Below are 24171 nucleotides of genomic sequence, written 5' to 3'. Positions count from 1 at the left end.
AGTTCCGTAGCTTGGACTTACAAAGTGTCTGAAGGGTTATTGATATTCCGATTGGGTTATTCCGATTCAAATAACTATGTTGAAAATTATGCACTTTGCCATACAACCCCAAAAGCTACTATGGAAAAAACAAGAGGGAGGGTTTAGGACACCTGTTCATTTTGCCACTTAAATTGAAATTGGTCTTTGGAATGTCTCCAGTAACAGCTCACAATAGAAAGGCAGGCCATATTTTGTCATTACATTATGTCAGACACCATCACCTTTACCAGATATCTGAAACCGTCAAACCCTTCAATGCATGCTACGCTTCGTTATAAATGGTCCAGAGAGTGGTCAACTTGACACAATTGATTTTTGTGAGGAGTAATGGCGACCACCAACATAGGTACAAGAAATAATCTTTTTTTAAGACTCAGCAAAATTACGAAAAATGGATGTTTATTTAGAATAAAACACTACAAAAGAATGACTAACTCTTAGAAAAGGACATAAGAAATTAACAATACCTCACTGAAGCAAAACTGTCTACCTATAGGACCGTTAGAAAGAGCCCGCTAACCTACTGCTATCTTTAACAGTTTTTTATTAAACATGGTAAATTGTGACTTAAAACAAACTAAAGACTGTAACTGTCATCATAGTTTTCCCTTGATCACAATATTTCCCTATGCTTGTTTACAATTAAAATAAATGTTTATCAGAAATTTTATGGGATACTGAAAACTATTCACTTAAAGTAATACACTTAGTTCTGCTTTTACACTTTTTAATACAAATCTGAATATTGTTCCAAATCACTTGCAACACCCCCCATTCTAGCCCGTTCCTTTGACAGAATAAAACGATCTGGCAGTACTAGCACAATTTTCTGGGAACTTCGCATTTTTTCACATCATTTTTTTTCCTTTTATAAGTTTAGCAAATAATCTGTTTAACAACATAACTTGAAGCCCCTGCTGTTTCAAATCATGAGTAAAAAATAAAATAAGATTAATTTTTCCATCTTCTTAATTAAAATTAAGAAAACTAAGGAATAGTCACCAGCAACTCGGAGTGTAAAGGTAAGCAAACACAGATCTTATTTTTATGAAAGTTATTCTAGGTGGTTTTCCCATGGTCTCATATATTACTTAAGTATTCAGTTTCAGGTACCCTCCTTATCTGAAAAAAAACCTGGAATTTGCAGCTGGTTTATTGCACACACTATTCAAAAGAAAGACAGAGCTGTCAACAAGTCTTAGTTATTGTGCCATCTAGATGATGCACTGGCATGGTATGTTGTGAATACTATATATGATAACTATGTAGATACGAGTTACAATTTTAAAGTTGTCTAAGAAAATTTTGAGCAACCACCCACTCTGCCTCTGCATTTGAAAGTTTAACATTTACGTTTCACCATAAAGAGCTGCTTTTGGTGGTTGGGCAATTAAAAACTGAATGCTACAAAGGGAGATTTGCAGATTAAAAGGGAGAAGAATACTGAAAATTAGTACCAATTTTTGAATTTATCTAGATTTCCTTGAATAGCCTATCGGTTTTATTACATTCCAAATGCTTTCCCTATTCTTTTCAAGGATGATACCAGAAATAAAAAAGCGTAAAATCAGTTAATGTAGACACCCATTTGTCCAATAGTTAGCCTAACCAAATAAGGTAATATTTTATTGTGTTTGTGGCTTGTTCCGTTTCTGAGGAAGAGTTTCACAAATTTACCTAAAGTTTTGCAGTGTTTAAAAGTAAAAGTTTCTTAGACCTTGAAATATCTTAAAGTTTGAATTAGGTTATAACAGGGTTTCCAAACACATATTACTCGGAATATCAAATTCCTAGTCGCAACAAGAAAACATGATTTACAATGAACCATGACAAAACCACAAGAACTAACAATAAGAAAAACTTGAAAGAGATAAGGTATATGCTGTGCAGGGACTTTTTGAAAAACATAAATCATTTTAAAAATTCCTCAAGAGTAAAAAGGTTGAAAGATACTGGATCATACTGATGGTCCTTGATTAAGTCGAAAGAAGAAATCGATAATAAATTTTGGAGCAACACTACTAAAAAAAGGACAAGAAAAAAAGCCTACATAAATAACTATTATTCAAACTACTTCAAGTACTTGTATTACAATGTAAAATAACTGAAAAGCCAAATTCAAAGTGGAAATTATTTTAATATTGTAGCTTAATAGAGGCAGTCAAAGCATTTTTAAAATTTGTACATAGAACTATAGGCATGTTTGTTTTTATTTAAAGGAAAAAGGAACACTAAACATAATATAGAACATGACTGACATAACCTAAAAAAAAATTGATAACTAGCTTTAAAAAAACTCAGTTTCACATTGCATACTAGTATTCATACTCCCATAGTTGTTTCTGTCTCCATATTTCATTCCGTAGTTTCCTGGACAGGTAGAGAACAATTAACTAGAACACAAAAAAGATCAACAAAGTGTTTTTAAACTTTTTAGAAGTGCAATGGCATTGTCTTTATGCACAAGTTTGATTTTAACTAACTTCTTAGATAAACTGCCTTCCATGTAGAAACCAATAAAGTCCAACAATTAAGAAAGTTTTTAAAAGGGAGTCAAAACTGATTAACGAGAAAACAAAATCGAAAAGCCAAACACTATTTTTTGGAAGCAAAAACAATTTAAAACGCAACTGACTAAAAACTCGTATCTAAACAAAGCTTCTATGGCTAGAAGTGCTGAAAAAGCAGTGTGAAAACTGCTTTGTGTTAACAAAATTCTGCGACATAAAATAGCTGGCGGCAACGAGCTGTATGTAAGGAGCGATTCGGCACAATAGTAACCGAAACTCTAAAAAACGGAATGTTGATAACAATAGATACATAAAAAGAATAGTCTTTTTATGCTTGTTCCAAATTTATACAATTCAGCAAGTTTAATATTACCCAACAAAAGCTACGAGTATTAGACTTTTTCAAAAAAGGAGGAAACCACTCTTAGAAAGTCAGGGAATCGTAATGAAGATCAGAGAACCATACTGTAAAGGTTTCAAGCAACGCTCTGCAAAGATGTTGAATTTCGTGTTTTCGACAAGAAGAAAAACAACGGATGCGTATTTACTTATTTATAATTTTTCCGAGGGTTGATCGTAACAAACCAATGGCCCTAGAGGTTCAGGAAAGTGCTCATTCGAAGGGAAACCAAAAGTTAGTCAGAATGGAAGTCTTTAAGACTGCTAATTCAGATTCGTAGCCTCAAAGCCTTGTTTGATAATTTTAGTCTTCATACCTAACCGTCCCCAACAACTCTATTCTTTTCTTATCATATTGTGCTTATCTCTTCGAAAGTAGCTAGAAACAGGCATGTCAATTTTTTTTCTTGGGGGAGGATGGACAGAAAGAAATCGTCCCACCTAGAAAATTGTCTGTTCTAGATAACTATTTCTAATCCTTTTTGACAAAAAAAAAAAAAGTCGCGAATTAAACTCAAAAATAAAAATCTTTGCAACCTCCAGAAAAAGCAATATTAACGTGTATATATCATAAATTTATTAGACGTATCACGTTAAAATGAACAAATCCAAAAACAGGACAAATACCAAACAAGTTTACTTTGTATCATAATTCAAATATTTAAAGATCATTCGTTTTAAACCAACCGAGCCAAAAGTCACCAGCTTTAGCAAATTTGGTTTAGTAACTAAAACTTTCGAAGAACAGGTATTGGAACTAACACACACATATGCACGCATAGTCACACACACGCACAAACCATCACACAAAAAAACATACACAGTCGCAAACACACGAGAAACCCACAAATGGAAAGAAGACCAGTCACACAAAATTGCAGTGAAGTGCAAATGACAATGACCTTTAGAATATTTATGAAGGGATAGCCTTACTCCTGTTTGTGACGATTTCTGTTTGTTTTAAGTTTCCTTGATTATCAATTTTAATTCCTCTTCGTTTTAAAATCCCTTTATCAATCTATAACAATACCTGTGACCTCTTAGTACTAGTGTGACCTTTATGTTTAACTATTAGCTTCGATTTCTTTTTGTTTTGGGCTTCATTTATTCACTGAATTTCTGTTCCTCGCAAGGTTGAACTATTACTGCACTACGTTTATGTACTTCTTTGCCTTTAACGGGGCTCTTTATTTTGCTTTGAAACATTTCTTTTATCGAAAACACTTTTAAAAATTAATTACAAAAAACGGTAAATAATAGTGAAAATGAGTAATAAAGAAAACGCGAATTAGAAAAAGCATAAATCAGACTTCAGGGAAGCTATCGTACATTTCATTAAGACTATTAGTATTAATAAAGCTAAGCTATAAATCTGCTGCAATGTAAGACATAAAGTGAGTTTGACATCGTATTTATTGATTTTACATCGCTGTGATTTATCATGAAAGCCTCTGATAAAATGGTTTTTAAGTAGAAAATATCCATTAATAAAAGTGAAAGGGCAGCAAACTTTCCATCTAGTCAAGCATATTTCCAATAGAAATTCAATTGAGAAACTTACCTTATTATTATACTTCCACATTTTTGTGTAACGATAAAACAAAGTGTTTTTCAGGCTAAGTCTACATTGAAAGTTCGTTAGTTTTTACAAATATTTGTTTTTGGCTTTTACTAGAACAGTTCAAAGGACAGTTCAGAGGAAATTCGTAACATCACATGTTAAAAAAAAATAATTGACCATTAGAAGACACAATTCTAATCTTGAGTAAAAATTTTATTTACCGATCCAGTTCCCAAAATTTGAACTGAGTATTTTATAGTTGAAAGCAAATATAACTAAATGGGTGCATTCATGAAAAAAAAACAACAAAGAACTGTTATACAAAGCTAGTCATACTGCTCTAATGCTTAAGTACTCATTCTTGAGGCATCGAGAACAAAAATATAAAGAGTGAGGGTAGACGTGAGCAGAAGCCCCCTTCAAGTGTGCGGTTAACTAGGTTTGTTTAAATTTCAATCTTGTTTTGAGCTTTCACTCGAAAAAACTCGTTCAAATTAAATTTTGCTCATTTTTATTTCAGCAAAATCTTGCTTTAAAAAGAATGGTGACTACCAGCCCATAACCGCCTTGCTTTACGCTACATATTAAGTTATATATAACACTGTTTCCAGAATAAGGACTCATTTGGCATTATGTCTTTCAGCCATTAAATGGCATCTTCTTAAACATTTTACTACCATATCAACTCTAAGACTCAACCTTGTTATTACATTGCTTCAGTTATAATATTCAAGAATATTCATATCCTTCCTTCGAATCATATTCATTGTTGCCAGATTAGACGGAGAAGATTATGCTTCCTTGAGCCCAAAATTATGCTTTTTTGGACAGATTTATGCTACGCTTCTGATCCGGTCGGGTTGTTTCAGTCCCGTATCTCCACTCTAAGCGTTTTCCAAGATTTCCGGTCCCCCTCACCCAACTCCCCCCAATGACAGTGGATCCGGTCGAGAATTAAAATAAGAGATCTGAGTTACGAGGTCCTTCAAAAAATAAAAAATTTCATTAAGATCCGATAACTCCTTCGTAAGTTAAAAATACCTCATTTTTTTCTAATTTTTTAGAATTAAACCTCCCCCTACTCCCCCAATGAGAGCGGATCCGTTCGGGTTATGTCAATCACGTATTAGGATTTGTGCTTATTTTTCCCACCAAGTTTCATCCCGATCCCTCCACTCTAAGCCTTTTCCAAGATTTCCGCCCTCCCCCCGACTCCGCCCAATGACACTGGATCAGGTTGGGATTTAAAATAAGAGATCTGAGTTACGAAGTCTTTCTAAATATGAAATTTCATTAAGATCCGATCACTCCTTCGTAAGTTAATAATACCTCATTTTTTCTAATTTTTCAGAATTAACCCTCCCCCAACTCCCCTAAAGAGAGCAGATCCGTTCCGGTTATGTCAATCACGTATCTAGGACTTGTGCTTAGTTTTTCCACCAAGTTTCATCCCGATCCCTCTACTCTAAGCGTGTTCCAAGATTTTAGGTTTTCCCCTCCAACCCCCCTCCCAATGTCACTGGATCCAGTCTGATGAAGAGCTCTGAGACAAGATATCCTTCAAAATATAAAATTTCATTAAGAAACGATCTCCCATTCATAGGTTAAAAATACCTCATTTTTTCTAATGTTTCCGAATTAACCATCCCCCACTCCCCCCAGACGGTCGAATCGGGGAAACGACTATTTCTAATTTAATCTGGTCTGGGCCCTAATACGCCTGCCAAATTTCATCGTCCTAGCTTATCTGGAAGTGCCTAATTAGCATAACCGGGAAAGACAGACCGACAGACAGACAGACAGGCCAACAGACCGACAAAATTTGCGATCGCTATATGCCACTTGGTTAATACCAAGTGCTATAGAAATTAAATAAACTTGACATAACAAATATATTGTAATATTATTGTAAAAAGAAGAACACCACTACACTCTTCCACGATCAATCTGAAATATACATTTTTTTGGATATATTCTAGGTCAATAGTAACCTCTTTTTCAATTCTCGAGCATCTTACTCCCTGTATGTATCTTCTTATTCTTTGGATAAGGCGGAATTCTGAGAAATACACTTTAGCACATCCATAACGTTTGTCACGTCTTTCGTTTGCATGAGCCTTCCTATGGGTGTGCAAATGAAAACTTTGAGAAAACAGTTTAGCATATACCTAAAATTTGAAAGGTCCCCCCCCCCATATGAATCTTCTTAGGACGTGTAAATCGGAATTAGGCGGCAAAAAATTTGTCGCAGACTTTGTAATTATACAGTTTTTCTCTAGTGTGAACTCTCATATGCCCGGATAATGTGGAATTCAGAGAAAATGCTTTAGTTCATATCTCACAATTTGTATGGTTTTTCTCTAGTATACACCCTGATATTAGTTTGAAAATAGGAATTCGAAGAACTGTTTTAACGTATATCGTGTTTATATATATATAGTGTTTTATCAGCGTAAACTCTCATATACTTGAATATATGAAAATTGAAAGAAAATATTTTAGCGCAGACTTTGCATTAATGCGGTTTTACCCTTTTTTGCTTCAATAAAAACTTTTTTTCCAGAATTTGTAATTTGGAATCATCTGAAATAGAGTTTCTTTGATTATTTGATGATTCAAAGTCATCTCTTCCCCTAGAATTTCATTTTATCCGCTAGTTGAGGGTAATCGGTGGAAATAACCTCCCCAAATTTAATCTACAGCACTCTCATTTTGCCCTTTAGTTTCAAAATCGACATTTATATTTTCTTGGGCAGCCTATAGGTTTTGCACTCGAGAACACCTTTTTCTCCCAATTTTTTTTAATACATAATTCAAATTCCAATGTGAAATTTATACTCCCCGCGCTGCACTTACTAAAAATTAAATAAAAAAAAAAGTTTTTTTAACTGAAAGTAAGGAGCGACATTAAAACTTAAAACGAACAGAAATTACTTCGTATATGAAAGAGGCTGCTTCCTCATCAAAGCCCCGCTCTTTACGCTAAAGTTTGACTCTGTCTCTCAATTCTTCTTTTTAAAACAGTAAAAAACTTTAGCGTAAAGAGCGGGGCGTTGATGAGGAAGCAGCCTCTTTCATATACGAAGTAATTTCTGTTCGTTTTAAGTTTTAATGTCGCTCCTTACTTTCAGTTAAAAAAACTTTTTTTTATTTAATTTCTGAACGTTTTTGAATCAATGCATGTTTTGATTTTGGCTCTCCGCAGAGGAATAATTAAAACGAAATTTGCATTTTTTTTTTTTTTTTTTTGCTAAATGGCTTTCTCATAATTTTGATCGAATGATTTTGAGAAAAAAGAGCGGGGGAGGAAGCCTAGTTGCCCTCCTATTTTTTGGTTAATTAAAAAGTCAACTAGAACTTTTAATTTTTTACGAATATTTTTATTAGTAAAAGATTTACGTAACTTATAAATTAGCTTACGTAAAGAACTTTTGTATTCTCATATTTTTATTACATATATGAGGGGGTTCGCCCCCTTGTCAGATCCTCGCTCTTTACACTAAAGCTTAAATTTTGTCCCAATTCATTAAGAATAACCGCAATACCGCATAATCACAAAAGCCGTAGAATAAATAGTTGAAATTACTAAAAATACTTTAGCGTAAAGAGCGAGGTATTAGGAGAAGGTGAGCCCCTCAAATGGGTAATAATTTCTGTTTGTTGTAAGTGTTAATGATGTTCCTTACTTCCAGCTGAAAGAACTTTTTCGTATTTATTTTTTCATTGTTTTTTTAAATAATGCTAGTAAATCCTGCGCTCCCTTCATGGAGATTTTCTTTCCCCATGACAAATTATCGATGGAAAGTTCCCCCAGCATATCCCCCTCTTCTCAACCCCTCCCCAACCAAAAAAATCCTCCTGAAAACGCCTGTACACTTCTCAATAACCATTACTATATGTAAGCATTGGTCAAAGTTTGTAACTTGTTGCCCCTCCCATGGGGACTGTGGGGGAGTAAGTTGTCCCCAAAGACATAGTTATAAGGTTTTTCGACTACGCTGAATAAAATGGCTATCTCAGAATTTTGATCCGTTGACTTTGGTAAAATAATTGGCGTGGGATGGGGGCCTAGGTGCCCTCCAATTTTTTGGTCACTTAAAAGGGCACTAGAACTTTTCATTTCCATTAGAATGAGCCCTCTTGCAACATTCTAGGACAACTGGGTCGTTACGATCACCCCTGGGAAAAAAAAAACAACAAAAAAACAAAAAAACAAATAAACACGCATCCGTGATCTGCCTTCTGGCAAAAAATACAAAATTCCACATTTTTGTAGATAGGAGCTTGAAACTTCTACAGTAGGGTTCTCTGATACGCTGAATCTGATGGTGTGATTTTCGTTAAGATTCTATGACTTATAGGGGGCGTTTCCCCCTATTTTCTAAAATAACGCAAATTTTCTCAGGCTCGTAACTTTTGATGGGTAAGACTAAACTTGATGAAACTTATATATTTAAAATCAGCATTAAAATGCGATTCTTGTGATGTAGGTATTGGTATCAAAATTCCAGTTTTTAGAGTTTTGGTTACTATTGAGCCGGGTCACTCCTTACTACAGTTCGTTACCACGAACTGTTTGATAAAGAGTGGAGTTGATAGTGATTCATGGGTAAAAGACAGTTTTTCCCATAATATAATACCAAGGTCATCATAGAAGCTTCTTGCTACGGATCTCCGATGGAGATATATTGAGACTAAAAAAAAAACAAACAAGTTTAATCAACTGAAAGTAAGGAGCAGCATTAAAACTTAAAACGAACAGAAATTATTACGTATATGAAGGTTGTTGCCCCCTCCTCAACACCTCGCTCTTATTCAAATTTTTAGAATAAAAACCGAGGTGTTGAGGAGGGGGCGGCCACCTTCATATACACAATAATTTTCTGTTTGTCTTAACTTTTAATGGTGCTACTTACTTTCAGCTAAAAAAAAATTCTATGACTTATAGTGGGCGTATCCCCCTATTTTCTAAAATAACGCAAATTTTCTCAGGCTCGTAACTTTTGATGGGTAAGACTAAACTTGATGAAACTTATATATTTAAAATCAGCATTAAAATGCGATTCTTGTGATGTAGGTATTGGTATCAAAATTCCAGTTTTTAGAGTTTTGGTTACTATTGAGCCGGGTCACTCCTTACTACAGTTCGTTACCACGAACTGTTTGATAAAGAGTGGAGTTGATAGTGATTCATGGGTAAAAGACAGTTTTTCCCATAATATAATACCAAGGTCATCATAGAAGCTTCTTGCTACGGATCTCCGATGGAGATATATTGAGACTAAAAAAAAAAAAAACAAGTTTAATCAACTGAAAGTAAGGAGCAGCATTAAAACTTAAAACGAACAGAAATTATTACGTATATGAAGGTTGTTGCCCCCTCCTCAACACCTCGCTCTTATTCAAATTTTTAGAATAAAAACCGAGGTGTTGAGGAGGGGGCGGCCACCTTCATATACACAATAATTTTCTGTTTGTCTTAACTTTTAATGGTGCTACTTACTTTCAGCTAAAAAAAAAACTTAGTTTACTATTTAATTTCTGATCGTTTTTAAATAATGTCAGGAAATCTGGCCCCCGCTCCACGGAGAAATCCCCCTCTCCACGTAAATATCGCCTAGGCAATTCAATCCCGGTGAATATGTACTCCGGACAATTACCCTTAATAACTCAAATCGTAAAATTCAGACGGAAAAGAAAAAGCAAGCTTATAAAAAAGAATTTTGTAAAGGGAAATTCCCCCAGTGTATAATTTCCCCGGAAAAGTTCACCCCCCTGAAACTTCCTTCCTCATTGAAAATGTTCCAGTTGTAAAACCCCACGCAGAAAATTCATCCCCTTGCCGGAAAATGCATGCATGCTTCCCGACAACAAATGCAATGCAAAAACAATGGGCAAGCTTTATAGCTTAAAAACCCTTCCCCTGGGGCTTTGGGGGGTCATATTATGTTCAAGGCGTTGTTGTTGGGCCTTTAAATTACAATGAACGAAATGGATATCTCAAAATTTTGACTGGACGATTTTGGGAAAAAGAGGCGGTGGAGGGGGCCTACTTGCCCTCCAATCTTTTTAGTCATTTAAGAAGGACGCTAGAACTTTCAATTTCCATTCGAATGAGCTCTATCACGATGTTCTAGGACCAATGGCTTGCTACAATAACCCCTGGGAAAAAGAACAAAAAACCATTAACACACATCCGTGATGTTTCTTCTGGCAAAAAAAATTTCATAATTCGATATTTTTGCAGATATGAGCTTGAAACCTCTAAAGTTGGGTTTTCTAATACGCAGAATCTGACGGTGTGATTTTCATTAAGATCCTATTACTTTTAGAGGGTGTTTCGTCCTTTTGTGAGAATCGGGCAACTTTTCTCAGGTTCGTAGCCTTTTATCGAAACTTATGCATTTGAAATCAGCATAATAAGATGATTATCTTGATATATCTATTGTTATCGAAATTCCGTTTTTTAGAGTTTCGGTTAATATTGATATTTTTATCGTTACCATATCGTTACCACATTACCATGTTACCACGTACTGTTGGATTGGAAAAGAGTTTTTGAATAGAATCCGGTTCTTAGATTCATATAATTTCCTGCCTAAATCTCTAAGCGCACTTATTCAAGTACAAAAGGCAGATGACCATAATAGTTTCCCTCTTCTCAAATGACATAAAAAAAATAGTTTTTTTAATCATACAGTTCGTGGTAACGAACTGTATTAAGGAGCGACCCGGCTCAATAGTAACCAAAACTCTAAAAAATGGAATTTTGATACCAATAGCTATATAAAAAGAATCGCATTTTAATGCTGGTTTTAAATATATAAGTTTCATCAAGTTTAGTCTTACCCATCAAAAGTTACGAGCCTGAGAAAATTTGCCTTATTTTAGAAAATAGGGGGAAACACCCCCTAAAAGTTATAGAATCTTAACGAAAGTCACACCATCAGATTCAGCGTATCAGAAAACCCTATTGTAGAAGTTTCGAGCTCCTATCTACAAAAATGTGGAATTTTGCATTTTTTGCCAGAAGGCAGATCACGGATGCGTGTTTATTTGTTTTTTTTTTTTTTTTTTTTTCCAGGGGTGATCGTATCGACCCAGTTGTCCTATAATGTTGCAAGAGGGCTCATTCTAACGGAAATGAAAAGTTCTAGTGCCCTTTTTAAGTGACCAAAAAAATTGGAGGGCACCTAGGCCCCCTCCCACGCTAATTATTTTCCCAAAGTCAACGTATCAAAATTCTGAGATAGCCATTTTATTCAGCGTAGTCGAAAAACCTTATAACTATGTCTTTGGGGACGACTTACTCCCCAACAGTCCCCGTGGGAGGGGCAACAAGTTACAAACTTTGACCTGTGCTTACATATAGTAATGGTTATTGGGAAGTATACAGGCGTTTTCAGGAGGATTTTTTTGGTTGGGGGGAGGGGTTGAGAAGAGGGGGATATGCTGGGGGAACTTTCCATCGAGAATTTGTCATGGGAGAAGAAAACTTCCATGAAGGGAGAGCAGGATTTACTAGCATTATTTAAAAAAATTAAAAAATAAATGTGAAAAAGCTTTTTCAGCTGGAAGTAAGGAACAGCAATAAAACTTAACACAAACAGAAATTATTACCCATATAAGTGGCTCACCTCCTTATGATACCTAGCTCTTTACGCTAAAGTATTTTTAGTAATTTCAACTATTTATTCTACGGCTTTTGTGATTCAGGGGTCATTCTTAATGAATTGGGATAAAATTTAAGCTTTAGTGTAAAGAGCGAGGTACTGACGATGGGGCGAATCCCCTCATATATGTAATAAAAACATGAGAATACAAAAGTTCTTTACGTAAGCTAATTTATAAGTTACGTAAATCTTTTACCAATAAAAAGATTCGTAAAAAATTAAAAGTTCTAGTTGCCTTTTTAATTAACCAAAAAATCGGAGGGCAACTAGGCTTCGCCCCCGCTCTTTTTTTCTCAAAATCATTCGATCAAAATTATGAGAAAGCCATTTAGCCCCCCCCCCAAAAAATATGCAAATTTCGTTTTGATTATTCCTCTGCGGAGAGCCAAAATCAAAACATGCATTGATTCAAAAACGTTCAGAAATTAAATAAAAAAAACGAGTTTTTTTAACTGAAAGTAAGGAGCGACATTAAAACTTAAAACGCACAGAAATTACTTCGTATATGAAAGAGGCTGCTTCCTCATCAACGCCCCGCTCTTTACGCTAAAGTTTTTTACTGTTTTAAAAAGAAGAATTGAGAGAAAGAGTCAAACTTTAGCGTAAAGAGCGGGGCGTTGATGAGGAAGCAGCCTCTTTCATATACGAAGTAATTTCTGTGCGTTTTAAGTTTTAATGTCGCTCCTTACTTTCAGTTAAAAAAACTCGTTTTTTTTATTTAATTGAAAGTAAGGAGCGACATTAAAACAAAAAACGAACAGAAATTACTCCGTATATGAAATGGGTTGTCCCCTCCGCAATCCCTCGCTCTTTACGATAAAGTTTTTAATTGTTTTAAAAAGCAGAATTGTGGCAAAGAGTCAAACTTTAGCGTAAAGAGCGAGGAATTGCGGAGGGGACAACCCATTTCATATACGGAGTAATTTCTGTTCGTTTTAAGTTTTAATGTCGCTCCTTACTTTCAATTAAAAAAACTAGTTTTTTTATGTAATTTCTGAACGTTTTTGAATTAATGCATGTTTGATTTTGGCTCTCCACACATAAATTATTAAAATGAAATTTACATATTAATTCCTTTTTTGGCTAAATGGCTTTCTCTTAGTTTTGATCAGACGATTTTGAGAAATAAGGGGTAGGGAAAGCCTAGTTACCCTGCAATTTTTCGGTTACATAAAAAGGCAACTATAAATTTTAATTTTTAACGAATGTTTTTATTAGTAAAAAATATACATAACTTAAGAATTAGCTTACATAACAAACTTTTATATTCTTAAATTTTTATTATGTATATAAGGGGGTTTGTACCCTCGTTAATACCTCGCTTTTTACACTAAATCGTAAGTTTTGTCCTAATTCTTTAAGAATGACCCCTGAATCCGAAAGGCCGTAGAATAAATAGTTGAAATTACTAAAAATACTATAGCATAAAGAGCGAGGTATTTATCTCCTCCTAAATACCTCGCTCTTTATGCTAAAGTATTTTTAGAACCCCTCATATGCGTAATAATCTCTGTTCGTTTTAAGTTTCGATGCTAATCCTTACTTTCAATTGAGAAAAACTTTTCCATGTTTATTTTTCATTGTTTTTTTTTTTTATAGTAATTATAGAAAATCCTGCGCCCTTTTCATTGAATTTCTGTTCTCCCATGACATATTTCTCCAAGGAAAGATCCTCCCACATAGCTCCCTCCCCTCAACCCACCCCCAAAACAAACAAAAAATCCCCTGAAAACGCTGTACACATCCCAATAACCATTATTATATGCATAAATAAAAAAAAAAAAAAAAGTTTTTTTTTTAACTGAAAGTAAGGAGCGACATTAAAACTTAAAACGACCAGAAATTACTTCGTATATGAAAGAGGCTGCTTCCTCATCAACGCCCCGCTCTTTACGCTAAAGTTTGACTCTTTCTCTCAATTCTTCTTTTTAAAACAGTAAAAAACTTGAGCGTAAAGAGCGGGGCGTTGATGAGGAAGCAGCCTCTTTCATATACGAAGTAATTTCTGGTCGTTTTAAGTTTTAATGTCACTCCTTACTTTCAGTTAAAAAAACTTGTTTTTTTTATTTAATTTCTGGACGTTTTTGAATCAATGCATGTTTTGATTTTGGCTCTCCGCAGAGGAATAGAGGAATGATTTTGAGAAAAAAAAGAGCGGGGGAGGAAGCCTAGTTGCCCTCCGATTTTTCGGTTAATTAAAAAGGCAACTAGAATTTTAAATTTTTTACGAATATTTTTATTAGTAAAAGATATATGTAACTTACAAATTAGCTTAAGTAACGAACTTTTATATTCTCATGTTTTTATCACATATATGATCCTCCCATATAGCACCCTCCCCTGAACCCCACGCCCGAACCAAAAAAATCCTCCTGAAAATGTCGGTACACTTCCCAATAACCATTACTGTATGTAAACATTGGTCAAAGTTTGTAACTTGCAGCCCCTCGCCCAGGGACTGTGGGGGAGTAAGTCATTCCTAAAGACATAGTTATTATGGTTTTTGACTATGCGGAACAAAATGGCTACCTCAAAATTTTGATCCGTTGACTTTGGAAAAAAAATGAGCGTGGGAGGGGGCCTTGGTGACTTCCAATTTTTTTGGTCACTTAAAAAGGGCACTAGAACTTTTCATTTCCGTTAGAATGAGCCCTCTTGCGACATTCTAGGATCACTTGGTCAATACGATGACCCCTGGAAAAAAAAAAAAAAAAAAAAAAAACACGCACCCGTGATTTGTCTTCTGGCAAAAAATACGAAATTCCACATTTTTGTAGACAGGAGCTTGAAACTTCTACAATAGTGTTCTCTGATACGCTGAATCTGATGGAGTGATTTTCGTTAAGATTCTATGACTTTTAGGGGTTGTTTTCCCCTATTTTTTAAATAAGGCAAATTTTCTCAGGCTCGTAACTTTTGATGGGTAAGACTAAACTTGATTAAACCTATATATTTAAAATCAGCATTAAAATGCGATTCTTTTTATGTAGTTATTGATATCAAAATCCCATTTTTTAGAGTTTTGGTTGCTCTTGAGCCGGGTCGCTCCTTACTACTGTTTGATTATCTATAGAAAACCTTTCCGAAAAAGAAGTTTTACAAAGAAAAGTAAAGGCTATATTAAACTTAAGATCAGCAGAGACATATGCCTATAACAATTCAAACCCAAAACGAACAGGAATTTAATAAACAATCATAGCAAAAAGACATACAACAGGTACTAATACAAATTAAATAAAAAAAGGTGTTTTTTTCAACTGAAAGTGAGGAGCAACATTAAAACTTAAAATTAACAGAAATTATTACGTGAGGGGGTTCGCCTTCTCGTCAATACCTCGCTGTTTACGCTTAAGTCCGAATTTTGTTCCAATTCTTTAAGAATGACCCCTGAATCACAAAGGCCGTTTAGTTAGAATAAAAAGCATTTTCGAAAGTACTAAAAAAGTTAGCGTAAAAAGCGATAAAAAGGGGAGGGGGGTCTATTGACAAGGGTGACCATGAAAAATAGGAAACTGAATATTTTGGCAGATCCTGGTACTGAAATCAGGACTCTTAAGTTTTCAGACAGGTTGAATTCGATTTTCATCAAGATTACAACTTTACCATATTTTTTTTATTTTTTCGAAAATTCTTCATATTTACTTCCCAATTTTCTTATAATAAAAGGTGTTGATACGCAAATCTAGAATCAACAAATTAACGTATTTGGAAAGAGCATAAAAGCCAATTCTTTTGACGTGCGCATTGTTGGCAAAACTACTGTTTTAGGATTTCGGTTTCAAGGAGGCACACTCGTGCCTCTATAAAGAGGCGACACACGACAATGTTAAGCGATCTTCGGTTCCAGTGGTCGCAGACGGATGGGGAGCTCCAACTAAGAAACCTGCAAAATTTCATCCCCCTCCAACTTTTTCTTCATGGGGAAAATCTGGCCGAAAGTTTCGACCTGTCAACCCAAGCCCCCCTTTAACGTTGTCCGATCGGGCTGAAATTCACAAGTTAAGGTCCCCTAGGGCCCAGGAGCTTATCCGCGAAATTTCAGCTTGATCCGATAACTCCTTCCCTGTTTTCCAGAAACCACGCATAGCCACTTAAAATTCATTTACTTTTTTTTCCTAGACGCCTACAGGTCACATCCGACATCGGATCTGGGTGTACGAAGACTCATTCGATGCGGAATTCTCCGAGTAAGTGCCCATGAAAGTTTCGTAGGAAAATCTTAACCCCCCGAAAGTTTCGACCCTCCAACCCCCCCACCCCTTTTAACGTTGTCCGATCGGGCTGAAATTCACAAGTTAAGGTCCCCTACGGCCCAGGAGCTTATCCGCGAAATTTCAGCTTGATCCGATAACTCCTTCCCTGTTTTCCAGAAACCACCCATTAGCTATTTAATTAACGGATTTCTCTCTATAAGAGCCCATGTTAATTTGAAATTTTTAAAAGCTATTGAGAAGTTATATTTACACACATGCAAGTTTTTTAGCTCAGTTGGTAGAGCGTGAGACTTTTAATCCTCGGGTCAAGGGTTCAAGTCCCTTACGGGCGGTTTTTTTTCACAACATCAAAAAAATTTTGATAACACCTGGACAGCTTATCATTTGAGAGACGAGGAGTACAGGAATTATTAAATTACATCCACCACGGATTGTAGAAAAACGTACAGAAATAATATGAAAAAAACTTCGTTTTCTTAAAGAGTTAAAGAGGCTGCGTCCCAAAGTCGAACCTTAAAACGTACAGGAATTAGAAGAGGCAGTTGGGGGGCTGCCGCCCCCCAAACCCCCAGCTTTAAAAGACTCTTTTGTACAGGTTTTTTGTTTTTTTTGCTAACCCCCAGCTCTTGGCTTCGGAAAGGCCCTCTTTTAATTAACAAAAAATTGAAATGAATGAATAATGGAATAACTTCGAAAAATGTTAAACACAAGAGGACAGGAGAACCATTGCGCCGAAACTAGTAATTAGTAACAATGAAGTCCCCCCCCCAAAAAAAAACCTGTACAAAAGAGTCTTTAAAAGCTGGGGGTTTGGGGGGCGGCAGCCCCCCAACTGCCTCTTCTAATTCCTGTACGTTTTAAGGTTCGACTTTGGGACGCAGCCTCTTTAACTCTTTAAGAAAACGTTTTTTTCATATTATCTATTGACAAGGGTCGACTATTTATTATAACGAACTGTTCAATTACAAAACATTCTTTAAATCCCTATGAAAGAAAACTGAACGCTCAAAATTTCTCCAATAATGTCCGTACAAAAGCAAGTTTTAAAAACACAAGATAATCTTCAGGAAGTTCCGAAGATTACTCTTTCCAGTTTTTATGTCTAGACAATCAAATTATAATTATCTATACAAGGAAAATGCCACGAAATATATACAATGTCAGTCATTTTGTTTCTTACCCCGTAAACGACAGAAATACTAGTAAAGTACGGTTCAAGGAAAAATAAAAAAAATCATAGAATTTTCGTGGAAATAGGGATTTAAACCCCCTAATTATAGTAGGGAAAACGTTTAAAAATCTTAGCGACAAGAAAAAGAAAAGAAAAAGTCTGTTAAGCTGATTGCTCAGCCTTTTCCTCCATCTTTTGCCACTTTTGCAGATCATTAAGCCCATTGGCACGAAGACAGCCTTCATAATAGCTTAATGACAAACTGAAAATTACTTAGCAAAACTACTCTTATAGCGCGTTTACACGGACGAGAATTCCCGTCGCGGACAAAGGAATTCTGGTCCACTTGAAAGGATTCCGTTCGTGAATCCGGGTAGAAAAAAAGTCTAGCGACCAGCAAGGATTCCTTTCACCGAGACCGTTTTTGACCAATTCTGCTTGATGTGTAGGCAAGAAGAACGAGAATATTTACAGTTTTGTTGATTTTGGCCGACAAACAAATAACATGTCAGTAAAGAATCATCCCAAAATTACTGATTTAATCTGTTTGGTGCAGGACAAGCCTTGTATTTATGACACTGCTCACCAAGACTACAAGAAAACAAAGCTAAAAGAAACAATATTATACATATAATACATAATAATATAAATAATATAATATAATATATATATAATATAATATAATATATATAATATATATATATATATATATATATATATATATATATATATATATATATATATATAATATATATATATATATATATATATATATATAATATATATATATATAATATATAATATATATATATATAATATATATACATATATATATATATATATATATATATATATATATATATATATATATATATATATATATATATATATATGTATATATATATATATAATATATAATATATATATATATATATTATATATATATATATATTATATATATATATATATATATATATATATATTATATATAATATATAATAATATAATATAATATATAATATATATATATATATATATATATATATATATATATATATATATATATATATATATATATATATATATATATATATATATATATATATATATATATATATATATATATATATATATAATATAAATAATATAATATAATAACATAAACAATAAGCTAAAAGAAACAATAAAAGAAACATCATAATATTCCTGTTGGTTTCATCCATGCTTACAAAATTTTCAAATTTTCTGCCAAAAGGACAAGAATCTTTTCCCGCTTTTGAACATAAATCCTGTCTCCGAGACAGGATTCCCGTCAAGTTTTCCTCTCCGTGTAAACACGCTATTAGCGTAACTATTCTTAAGTAAGGGGTGTGTTGTAAATCAAAGGTGTCATATCAGAAGACAATCGGCTTCAAGAGAAAATTTTTATCACCGGTCCATTCTTAGAGAAGGAGACAACACTCCCGGGGTTCTGAAGATCCTGGTATAAAAGGTAGCGCGAAAGCTTTTACTACATAAAAAGCGACGTGGTTCCAATATGTTATTATCCCCCCTCGCCTACAGCCCCAAGATGCAGAACATATGGTCATATAAAACTGGATATGGTTGTATCATTCATGAATTAAATTTTATGATGTCTTGTTTTTATGGTCAAGATCAATAAAAAATTAAATTTATGCCTTTTCAAAGCCCGATTAACATTCAGAAGACTCGCTGGTCCACAAACGCTTTATGTACATATAAAAGTAATCAAGACGAAAAAACAACAACATATAAGTACAAAGAATACTTGTGCGGGAACACTTTTTTTTGTTCGCCAAATATTCATCAAGTCAACACAATAACGCTGAGTAAAGAGTGACGCGTCTCCCGTGAACTATTTTCGTTTTCCCCTAACTGATAGTTTAGTAGGGAGGTTTGTTCTAAGGTCCAAACCTACCCGTTGGTAGCCTTAGGCTACGCCATTTAACTTTCTGGGCGCCACAATAGCACCAATAAAAGATCTAAAGCCGAACTGGCCAGCTATGACGCAACAAAGAAATGAATATAAAGACGACAAAACGTGTCAATGGCCAGTAAATAAAACCAAAGAGAACAAAAAAAAAATATCCAACGAATATTTCGTCCGTCTTCAGCGTAGAAAAAAAACTAGAAACTAAAAACAAAAAAAAATATATTTTCTGAATATATTTCAGTCCTTAAAAATATTTTAGCTTACCTGCTCGAAAAATAATGAAAATCAGTTCAAAGGAATTATCAATTGGTTGATCTGGTCGCTTTGGGAATTCCTATGCAGACACCCGCCTTGATTGACAGATTAACCGAGAAAAGGCAATCACATTTCAGTGCCTGTATTAATACTTGTAAAGTGGTTGGTAGCTTCCCGCTTTTTCAGTTTTATTAAGAATTCAAATATTTGAATCTAGGCAAAATTTTGGACAAGATTTGATAATTTAGTTAAGATTTTCAGTCAATTGATCATCTCCCTTATCATTTCCTCTTCCAAATTAAAATACTCAGACAATCCTTAGCTACAGCCTTTTAACAACCCGTATACACATAACGTGTTTAGATTTCGTTCAACACTCCCCTCAACATACTCTGAAACGCTGACCAGAATACTCTTCGTCTTTTGGAAAGTAAGGGTCAAACATGCATACCTTTCTCAATAACATTTACTATATATAAACAATGAAGGAATTGCTTAACTTATAGCCTTTGTCCTGAGGGCTGTCGGGGGCATCTTCAAAGGTTTATTACTGAACCTGTATAAATATTGTATTTAGGTTTCTTCCGGCACAGAGGGGGAAAAGGCCAGGCAGGGCATTATGGGCCTTGTGGGATGGTTGGTAATAAGTACTACCAGGAGCTTTGTTTTCACTGATTTTTAATGGTAATTTTCCTCTTTTACTATACCAAATGTACTTAAGCCAACGCACACAATGTATTTAAACATCAGAGGCCACTATTGCGGAGCCTATGATAGCTTCAGCCACGTAGAAGACCACGTCATGCCAAAATGTCATCACGGGAACAATTATACCCGTCTGTCCACCCAAATTCCTTTAGTAAAATTATCATAAAGAGCTTGTTCAACAAACCTACTGTTCATCGACAATTTTGACTGAATAATCAAATTTTGTCCAAAAGTTTAATTACAATCCAGCATTTGAATTCTCAAGCAGAGAACTGAAAAAGTGAAAAGCTACCAACCAATTTACAAGTATTGGTACATACACGATCACTTAAAAAAACAATTTCCAATGTCCATTCTAAGAAACATGTGCAGTTATCAAAAGAGAATAAGAATAGGATGGGTAGGCCAGCTCCTGTATGTTATTAAATAAAAAAAACAAGTTTTTTTAACTGAAAGTAAGGAGCGACATTAAATTTAAAACGAACAGAAATTACCCCGTATATGAAAGGGGCTGCTCCTTCTTCAACGCCCTGCTCTTTACGCTAAAGTTTGACTCTTTCTCTCAACTCTACTTTTTGAAAACAGTAAAAACTTTAGCGTAAAGAGCAGGGCGTTGAAGAAGGAGCAACCCCTTTCATATACGGGGTAATTTCTGTTCGTTTTAAGTTTTCATGTCGCTCCTTACTTTCAGTTAAAAAAACTTGTTTTTTTTAATTTAATTTCTGGAGGTTTTTTAGTTAATCCATATTTTGATTTCGACTCTCCGCAGATGAATAATTAAAGCGAAATTTGCATATTTATTTATTTGGCGAAATGGCTTTCCCATAGTTTTGATCGAATGATTTTCAGTTGCTCTCCAATTTTTTGGGTACTTAAAAAGGCAACAAGAACTTTTAGTTTTTACGAACGTTTTCATTAGTAAAAGATATACGTAACTTACGAATTAGCTTACGTAACAAACTTCTATGTTCGTATATTTTTATTACGTATCAAACAGTTCGTGGTAACGAACTGTAGTAAGGAGCGACCCGGCTCAATAGTAACCAAAACTCTAAAATATGGAATTTTGATACCAATACCTACATCAAAAGAATCGCATTTTAATGCTGATTTCAAATATATAAGTTTCATCAAGTTTAGTCTTACCCATCAAAAGTTACGAGCCTGAGAAAATTTGCGTTATTTTAGAAAATAGGGGGAAACGCCCCCTAGAAGTCATAGAATCTTAACGAAAATCACACCATCAGATTCAGCGTATCAGAGAACCCTACTGTAGAAGTTTCAAGCTCCTATCTACAAAAATGTGGAATTTTGTATTTTTTGCCAGAAGGCAGATCACGGATGCGTGTTTATTTGTTTTTTTGTTTTTTTTTTGTTTTTTTTTCCCAGGGGTGATCGTATCGACCCAGTGGTCCTAGAATCTTGCAAGAGGGCTCATTCTAATGGAAATGAAAAGTTCTAGTGCCCTTTTTAAGTAACCAAAAAAATTGGAGGGCACCTAGGCCCCCTCCCACGCTAATTATTTTACCAAAGTCAACGGATCAAAATTCTGAGATAGCCATTTTATTCAGCGTAGTCGAAAAACCTTATAACTATGTCTTTGGAGACGACTTACTCCCCCACAGTCCCCATGGGAGGGGCAACAAGTTACAAACTTTGACCAATGCTTACATATAGTAATGGTTATTGGGAAGTGTACAGGCGTATTCAGGAGGATTTTTTTGGTTGGGGGAGGGGTTGAGAAGAGGGGGATATGCTGGGGGAACTTTCCATCGATAATTTGTCATGGGGGAAGAAAATCTCCATGAAGGGAGCGCAGGATTTACTAGCATTATTTAAAAATACAATGAAAAAATAAATATGAAAAAGTTCTTTCAGCTGGAAGTAAGGAACAGCATTAAAACTTAAAACAAACAGAAATTATTACCCATTTTAGGGGCTCACCTCCTCCTAATACCTCGCTCTTTACGTTAAAGTATTTTTAGTAATTTCAACTATTTATTCTACGGCTTTTGTGATTCTGGGGTCATTCTTAATGAATTGGGACAAAATTTAAGCTTTAGTGTAAAGAGCGAGGATCTGACAAGGAGGCGAACCCCCTTATATATGTAATAAAAATATGAGAATACAAAAGTTCTTTACGTAAGCTAAATTATAAGGTACGTAAATCTTTTACTAATAAAAATATTCGTAAAAAATTAAAAGTTCTAGTTGCCTTTTTAATTGACCAAAAAATCGGAGGGCAACTAGGCTTCCTCCCTCGCTCTTTTTTCTCAAAATCATTCGATCAAAATTATGAGAAAGCCATTTAGCCAAAAAAAAAAAAAAAAATGCAAATTTCGTTTTAATCATTCCTCTGCGGAGAGCCAAAATCAAAACATGCATTGATTCAAAAACGTTCAGAAATTAAATAAAAAAAAAAAAAGTTTTTTTAACTGAAAGTAAGGAGCGACATTAAAACTTAAAACGAACAGAAATTACTTCGTATATGAAAGAGGCTGCTTCCTCATCAACGCCCCGCTCTTTACGCTAAAGTTTTTTACTGTTTTAAAAAGAAGAATTGAGAGACAGAGTCAAACTTTAGCGTAAAGAGCGGGGCGTTGATGAGGAAGCAGCCTCTTTCATATACGAAGTAATTTCTGTTCGTTTTAAGTTTTAATGTCGCTCCTTACTTTCAGTTAAAAAAACTTTTTTTTTATTTAATAAGAGAAGGTTCGAACACTCGTCAATACCTCGTCAATAACTCTTTGCATTAAAGCTTAAATTTTGTCCCCTGAATCACAAAGGCCGTAGAATAAATAGTTGAAATTACTAAAAATCCTTTAGCGTAAAGAGTGAGGTGTTAGGAGGAGGTGAACCCCTTATATGCGTAATATTTTCTGTTCGTTTTAAGTTTTAATGCTACTCCATACTTCCAGTTGAAAAAAAAAACTTTTTCATATTTATTTTCTCATTGTTTTTTTTTTTTTCAAATAATGCTAGAAAATGCTGCGCCCCCCTTTATAGAAATTTTCTTCCCCCATGACAAATTCATCCATGGAAAATTTCCCCCACATAGCCCCCTCTTCTCAAGCCCCCCTCCCAACCAAAAAAATCCCCCTGAAAACGTCTCTACATTTCCCAATAACCATAAATATATGCATAAGCACTGATCAAAATTTGCAACTTGCAGCCCCTCCCACGAGGACTGTAGGGGAGTAAGTTGTCCCCAAAGACATAGTTATAAGGTTTTTCGACTATGCTGAATAAAATGGCTATCTCAGAATTTTGATCCGACTACTTTGGGAAAATAATGAGGGTGGGAGGGGGCCTAGGTGCCCTCCGATTTTTTGGTCACTTAAAAACGGCACTAGAACTTTTCATTTCCGTTCAAATGAGCCCTCTCGCAAAATTCTTGGACCATTGGGTCGATACGATCACCCCTGGGAAAAAGAAAAAGAAAAAAAAAAGAAAAACGAACAAACAAATAAACACGCATCCGTGATTTGTCTTCTGCCAAAAAATACAAAATTCCACATTTTTGTAGATAGGATCTTGGAAATTGTACAATAGGGTTCTCTGATACGCTGAATCTGATGGTGTGATTTTCATTAAGATTCTATGACTTTTAGGGGGTGTTTCACCCTATTTTCTAAAATAGGGCAGATTTTCTCAGGCTAGTAACTTTTGATAGGTAAGTCTAAA

The 24171-nt window shown here is 34.7% G+C and overlaps 1 protein-coding gene across 4 annotated transcripts in view; it reads right to left on the bottom strand.

The window, feature by feature from the left end:
* Positions 1 to 424: 424 nt before the first annotated feature.
* LOC136030234 (tetraspanin-33-like) overlaps positions 425 to 24171 on the bottom strand; it is a 183380-nt gene continuing 159633 nt past the window's right edge. For 3 of the 4 annotated variants that reach the window (XM_065709054.1, XM_065709057.1, XM_065709056.1), the window contains one exon: positions 425 to 2435. In XM_065709054.1, coding sequence (XP_065565126.1) covers positions 2358 to 2435 — 78 coding nt within the window. In that variant the 3' untranslated portion in view covers positions 425 to 2357. Of the gene's footprint in view, positions 2436 to 19788; positions 19875 to 24171 lie in introns of all 4 variants that reach the window. The other variant, XM_065709055.1, reaches the window with a different exon arrangement.

Source organism: Artemia franciscana, chromosome 8 (assembly GCF_032884065.1).
Source record: "Artemia franciscana chromosome 8, ASM3288406v1, whole genome shotgun sequence".
NCBI lineage: Eukaryota > Metazoa > Arthropoda > Branchiopoda > Anostraca > Artemiidae > Artemia > Artemia franciscana.
The sequence above is the reverse complement of the archived record's forward strand: the minus strand, read 5'-3'. Positions and strand labels throughout refer to the sequence as shown.